Source organism: Myotis brandtii, unplaced genomic scaffold (assembly GCF_000412655.1).
Source record: "Myotis brandtii unplaced genomic scaffold, ASM41265v1 scaffold699, whole genome shotgun sequence".
Taxonomy (NCBI): domain Eukaryota; kingdom Metazoa; phylum Chordata; class Mammalia; order Chiroptera; family Vespertilionidae; genus Myotis; species Myotis brandtii.
Window position 1 is genome coordinate 101,514 of NW_005370733.1, and position 6,832 is coordinate 108,345.

Here is a 6,832-nt window from a genome sequence, read left to right on the forward strand (position 1 = left end):
TGTGGTCCAGAGGCCGGTGGCACCCACAGCAGCCTGGGAGGTGGGACAGCCCTGTCTCGCCGGGAGCTGCGCCTGTCTCGTGCTCCTCAGCCGAGAGCTGGACCTGCAGCCCGGGGGCTGGCCGAGGGAGTGCGGGCAGCCAGAGCCCTGGCTGTTTCCTGGCCTCCCCGGGACCCCCCCCCCCCCCCCCCACTCCAAGTGGGTCTCCTCTTCAGGGCACGGAGCCTGTCGTCCAAGGCGAGGGACAGTTAGAGGTGAAGGCAAGGGAGGGGCAAGGGTCTCAATCATACAGGTGTCCCCCCGAATGTATGCACACTTTGAATAATTACTCATTCCAGTGGCTTAAATCTGAAAAGAAAGAACCTTCCATTGAGCCATCAGCTGGTAAATGTGTATGCAGCCCGTTCGGTGTGGCTCAGTGGTTGAGCGTCAACCTATGAACCAGGAGGTTCAATTCCGGTCAAGGGCACACGCCTGGGTTGCGGGCTCGATCTCCAGCGAGGGGCGTGCAGGAGGCAGCCGATCAATGATTCTCTCTCATAATGGATGTTTCTCTCTCTCCCTCTCCTTTATCTGAAATCAATTAAAAATATATATATTTTTTAAAGTGTGTATACATTTTTTGGGACACCCTCTATATTGGGCAGCCCCGTGGGGTTAATGAGTGGCAGGGACTGTGAGTGCCCGTGACAATGGATCGACCACTTGGGACTGAGTTTAGTGACAGCACCCCTCGGCCGGGGCGGGCTGGGGTGGGGCTGGGCGAGGTCATTGGCTCTGGGTTACAGTTTCCCACCAGGGGGTCTCCAGGGGGGTTTTGAACATCCTTGGTCTACCCCCCTGGGTTTGAGGCTGCCTTTTGTAAGTTGCCTACTGGGGTGTTTTGTAACGTGGGCCCGGGTGCTCGTGGCCTGGGCAGAAGGCACGGGGGCCGCGGAGCGTCCCGGCGTGTCGGGCCCACTCACGTGCTGCAGCGCTTTGCGGGGCAGCTTCTCCGAGTGGGCGATCCATTCTTTCATCAGGTCCAGGATGATGGGGATGAGGCTGACCACGCCCCCGTAGTGGTTCCTGGCCTCGTCACAGCTCAGGTGGTTCACCACGTCATGGGGGTACCTGCCGGGCCAAGGGGGCCCGTGAGCCCCCGCTGCGGGGACTCCCCGCCCGGTGGCAAGCGCCTGCCTGCCCGGGGGCAGGGTGTTTGAGCCTGACCTCCCTCCGAATCGCCTGGGGAGGTGTTAGTCCTGTGCACGCTCCGGGTGGGGCTCCCTGTTCCCCGGACGCTGTGGGTCAGCAGGTTTGGGGACCCAGAGCCCCAGGTAGTCCTGGTGCGAAGGAGTTAGTAGGACCTGGACGAGGGGCTGTGGAACCTGCTCTAATAGCTGCAAACTACACTGTGTCCCCTGGAGCCTCCTGCCCGAGCCTCTCGGCAGCTCCCTGAGGATTTGGGACTCTGGGCCGTGGTTCCGGGGCTCAGAATGAGGGCCTCGAATTTCCCACCGGCTTCACCCATTCAGACTCAGCTGCCTCTCTACAGAGGACCCCCTCCCCCCATCCCTGCCTGCCCCCCGCCCACAGGAGCACGCCCGGCCTCAGAACCGGGGCCTGAGGGACCTACTTGGCTCTCAGGCTGCTCAGGTCATTGCTTTGGCTCACGAAGGTCTTGCATTTGTCCAGGAAGTTGTTGGTGATCGGGGTGCCTGGGTGCAGGGTCTCGAAGCGCTGGCAGAGCGATCTCAGGTCCGTGCAGATGTCCAGGAACATGAGCAGGATGCGGCGGTCTGTGGAGTTGGTGCAGTAGTGCTCCGTGTAGCTCTGCACCTGCAGGGCAGCGCATGAGCGAGGGTGGGCAGGAGCCCAGCTGCAGGGGAGTGAGGGCTGAGGGCGGGCAGGAGCCTGAGCCCGGGCTGCAGGAGAGTGAGGGCGGGCAGGAGCCCAGCTGCAGGGGAGTGAGGGCGGGCAGGAGCCCGGCTGCTGCTTTTATGGGACAAGCATCCAGCAGCCCCTCGGCTCTCCCTGCTCCCAGAGCCACGGGGAGAGGCAGCGACGTGTTGCATTGGGACGGACAGACACCATACAGAGCCCTTCGCTCAGGGCCCCGGCACCGGCAGCCTGTTTGCAGCCCCGGTTTCGTTCCTCCTCATCTAACCCCCCACCTGGGCAGCTTTTAAATCCTCACTGAACAGCTGAGCGGTGGAGGCTCTGAGAGCGGAGGGAGGTGCCCACAACCAGGGCTCTGAGCCCGGCCTCACCAGCCCCGTGACCTAAGCCGACGCCCAAAGCCGAGGGCTGGTCCCAGCTTCTCACGCCACAGTCCCACTCAGGGCTGCTGGGCGGGCACCTGACACCCTTTGTAGGTCTGTCCTGTGTCCAAGGCAGAGGGAGGGGCCATCAGTCAGAGGAGCTGGGAGATGAGCCACCCGCGGGAGAAAGCTGGCCACCACCCCACGGACAGTCCCCGCCAGGAGGCAGCACTTCAACCCCGAGCCCAGATGGACTGCGTGGACGCAGACTAGGGAACCACCCCCAACGCTGGAGAGGAGCCGGCTCCATCCAGGTGGGACTCCCCACCCGGTTCTCATCAAATGGTTCCCCCACTCGCCACGACCCCGTGGAAGGGGCATCCCCACCCCCCCAGGACCCACAGTTCTCAGTCTAGACCGGCTTTCCTGTTGTTGCTCGAGGGGGGTCTTCCTAAGTGTGATAGCTTTGCAGGGCGGCACAGGCTTTGCCCCCACAGCCCAGGTCCCCGCACCTGCCCCGCACCTGCCCCGCACCTGCCCTGCACCTGCCCCACACCTGCCCTACACCTGCCCCACACCTGCTGCACCTGCCCCACACCTGCCTCACACTTGCCTCACACCTGCCCCGCGCCTGCCCCGCACCTGCCCCACACCTGCCCCGCACCTGCCTCACACCTGCCCCGCACCTGCCTCACACCTGCCCCGCACCTGCCTCACACCTGCCCCGCACCTGCCTCACACCTGCCCCGCACCTGCCTCACACCTGCCCCGCACCTGCCTCACACCTGCCCCGCACCTGCCTCACACCTGCCCCGCACCTGCCTCACACCTGCCCCGCACCTGCCTCACACCTGCCCCGCACCTGCCTCACACCTGCCCCGCACCTGCCTCACACCTGCCCCGCACCTGCCTCACACCTGCCCCGCACCTGCCTCACACCTGCCCCGCACCTGCCTCACACCTGCCCCGCACCTGCCTCACACCTGCCCCGCACCTGCCTCACACCTGCCCCGCACCTGCCTCACACCTGCCCCGCACCTGCCTCACACCTGCCCCGCACCTGCCTCACACCTGCCCCGCACCTGCCTCACACCTGCCCCGCACCTGCCTCACACCTGCCCCGCACCTGCCTCACACCTGCCCCGCACCTGCCTCACACCTGCCCCGCACCTGCCTCACACCTGCCCCGCACCTGCCTCACACCTGCCCCGCACCTGCCTCACACCTGCCCCGCACCTGCCTCACACCTGCCCCGCACCTGCCTCACACCTGCCCCGCACCTGCCTCACACCTGCCCCGCACCTGCCTCACACCTGCCCCGCACCTGCCTCACACCTGCCCCGCACCTGCCTCACACCTGCCCCGCACCTGCCTCACACCTGCCCCGCACCTGCCTCACACCTGCCCCGCACCTGCCTCACACCTGCCCCGCACCTGCCTCACACCTGCCCCGCACCTGCCTCACACCTGCCCCGCACCTGCCTCACACCTGCCCCGCACCTGCCTCACACCTGCCCCGCACCTGCCTCACACCTGCCCCGCACCTGCCTCACACCTGCCCCGCACCTGCCTCACACCTGCCCCGCACCTGCCTCACACCTGCCCCGCACCTGCCTCACACCTGCCCCGCACCTGCCTCACACCTGCCCCGCACCTGCCTCACACCTGCCCCGCACCTGCCTCACACCTGCCCCGCACCTGCCTCACACCTGCCCCGCACCTGCCTCACACCTGCCCCGCACCTGCCTCACACCTGCCCCGCACCTGCCTCACACCTGCCCCGCACCTGCCTCACACCTGCCCCGCACCTGCCTCACACCTGCCCCACACCTGCCCCACACCTGCTGCAACTGCTGCACCTGCCCCACACCTGCCCCGCACCTGCCCGCACCTGCCCCGCACCTGCCCCAGAGCGGTGGGTGGTGGGCCATGGAGGAACCTGGGCTGTGCTGTAACCACAGAGCAGCGTCACTGGCCGCCGCTGTGTGTGTCTACCCTGTGGAGGGCGGGGTGAGGGTGAGGAGCCCACACGTCAGGTGGAGGCTCAGATTGTGGGGCCACTTTTACCAAAAGCCTCCGCTGAGCCCCAGCCCAGGTGGGCCTCAGGTGCTGCTCCGCTGACGGAAGCCCGCCCGGTGCCGGGATGCGGGCCTCTGAGGGACGGGCTGGCAGGACGTGGGGACAGGCGGGGTCTCGGAGGCACCCAGGCCTGGCTCAGCGTTACGGGTGGGTGTGTCTAGGCCAGCGGTGGAGACCTTTTTCCTGCCAAATGATCAGCTTCAAATGAGCTGCTCTATTTGGTCAAACAGTTCATTAACCCACCCTCATGCCTGGGCCGGGCCAGACCAAAGGATGTCTCAGGCCCCTACGGCCAGTGGGCCCGATGGTCCCCACCCCTGGTCTGGGTCATGTGTGTGTTCATTTTCCGTAGGGTTACGTTTTTTCAAGTTAAAGAACCGGGAGAAATATCTACAAAAATTGGGGGGGAAACTGACTTAAGGGGTGCTGCCAGTAGGGGGTGCTGTTCTCCATGGGGGGAGGGAGGGAGGGGATGGAGGGTCTGGGTGTGTGTTCCTGACACTGAGGCTCAAGCCATAACTTCCCAGCAGCTCACTGGTGCTGAGGCCCCGAGTCCCGCCGGTCCACGCACACAGGGAGACACGGGCTAAATGAAAACGCCCTGTGCTCGGACCCAGTGGAGCCGGCAGCTGGACCCTACCTGTCTGCCCCTCAGTACGTGCCGTCCAGCCCCGGCCTCAGACGCTCGGGCACAGGCTGGGTGTGTTCCGAGGGCCATCTCATGACGTCCGCAGAAACGGAGGCACAGAGAGGCCCCTGGTCACAGAGGAGGCCTGGGCAGAGCGGGGACGAAGCCCTGGTTGCTGAGCCTTGAGCCACCCTTGTACCCACTTGTTCCATTCGCCCCACCCCTGAGGCGCGTCCCCCCAGCCAGGATCCCAGGCCTGCTGCTGGCCTGAGCTTCCCCTGTCTCGGCCCCGGTGTCCCTCATGGTTCCAGCGAGGGCTGGCCCGGTGCTGCCCAGGAATCTCTGGGCCTGGCAGGTGCCCGGGTCCCAGCCCACCCCGCCCCACCCTGGAGGCCACCTGCTCGATGCTGGTGATGGGCTTGATCTTGTCGTGGGCGTTCTCCCGGCAGTGCTCCAGCGCCGCCACGAAGGTGAACTGCTGCTGCTGGAACAGCTTGTACTTCTGCTCGATGCTCCGCAGCGATTCCTTCGCCTCGTTCATGGTCCTCCAGGGGCTCCCTTCAGGCCCGGGAGTCTGGGAGGAAGAGCGAGGGCTGAGGGCTGCAGGTGCAGGCCCTCCTGGGGGAGCCCTCCCGGGGCTCCCGCATCCTGGGGGGCAGGGGCTGCTGTCACCCCCATTTTGCAGAGAAGGGAATGAGCCCCTCCCATGCCAGCCCTCCTGCCCCCCCACGAGAGAGCTGAGCCCGACCCACACCCGTGTATCTCGCAAGGATACATTCTTTGCCATGAAGTGTGACTTTCTTCCCTCCCTGTGGGCGAGAACGTCTCCGGTCCTCAGTCTCTCCAGACTGAGTTTCACACACACACATACACATGCGGGCACGCACACACGCTCACGCATGCACACAAACATACCCTCGCACGCACACACGCTCAGCCCCCAGTGCCTCCCCGTGGTGTCAGCAAAAGCTGGGATCAGGGCATTGCCCCAGAGTGAGACGTCTGAGCCCATCAGCTTGGACCGGGCTGTTTGCGGTGGGCCAGGCAGGAAGGGGCCAGCCCTGTCTGAGACTTCCCAGCTCTGGGGGTGGGGCAGGGCCCTGACCTCCCTGCTGGCCCCTCCTCCCTGCCTCCCCCGATTGGGAGGGGAATGGGAGGGGAGTGCTCGCTGGGTGCCTAGGACCCAGGCGTCCGCAGCTCCTCCACAATCTGCTCTGGGAGCAGAAAGGCTGTGGTGGGCGCTGCCCTCCGTGACGCCATCATTTTGCTGAGCACACGCCGCATGCTCCAGCTCACAGACCTGTGGGATGGCAGTTGGAAGGGGCCTCAGCAGATCAACTCCCCTTACTTCCGGGGGTGGGGGGACACTGACACCCAGGATGTCACAGCAAACTTGCTCCACAGACCCCCGCCCCCGCCCCCTCCCCAGGCTCCAGGCTGCCTAAGGGCTGAGCAGCATCCTCGAAGCTGCCAGGGCACCTGGGGCACCAGAACACCTGGAGCCCAGGCCTGCACGCCCCCAGGTGAGCAGGGTCAGGAGGCTGGGCCGGAGGGCGGAGGGCGGGTCCCAGCGAGAAGCTACAGGGAAGGACGGGACCAGGACACGTGCCAGGCTTCCTGGCAGGTCCCAGGAGAGGCGTGAGAGCAGGTTGGAGCTGGGGGGGGGGGCATTATTGCTGGGTGTCCCTCAGCACCTGAGCCCCGGGCAGGGCTGGCGCCAGGGAGGGCATCTCTGTGGCAAGAGGAGATGGCGTCCTGATGAAAGGAAACGCAAGAACGGACAGAAGATGGCCTCTGTCTGGGAGGGTGGGGCCTCTGTCGGGAGGGTGGGGGCCTCCGTCCGGGACAGTGGGGGCCTCTGTCCGGGAGGGTGGGGGCCTCTGTC

The 6,832-nt window shown here is 65.7% G+C and overlaps 1 protein-coding gene across 3 annotated transcripts in view; it reads right to left on the reverse strand.

Moving 5' to 3' along the window:
• Positions 1 to 602: 602 nt before the first annotated feature.
• LOC102246914 (chromosome unknown open reading frame, human C9orf9) overlaps positions 603 to 6,832 on the reverse strand; it is a 9,171-nt gene continuing 2,941 nt past the window's right edge. Inside the window, exons 1-4 of one of the 3 annotated variants that reach the window (XM_014529896.1) lie at positions 5,863 to 5,920; positions 5,345 to 5,521; positions 1,616 to 1,818; positions 603 to 1,113 (exon numbers count right to left, since the gene is read on the reverse strand). In XM_014529896.1, coding sequence (XP_014385382.1) covers positions 783 to 1,113; positions 1,616 to 1,818; positions 5,345 to 5,488 — 678 coding nt within the window. In that variant the 5' untranslated portion in view covers positions 5,489 to 5,521; positions 5,863 to 5,920 and the 3' untranslated portion in view covers positions 603 to 782. Of the gene's footprint in view, positions 1,114 to 1,615; positions 1,819 to 5,344; positions 5,522 to 5,862; positions 5,921 to 6,832 lie in introns of those variants that run through there. The other 2 variants (XM_014529897.1, XM_005882125.2) reach the window with 2 other exon arrangements.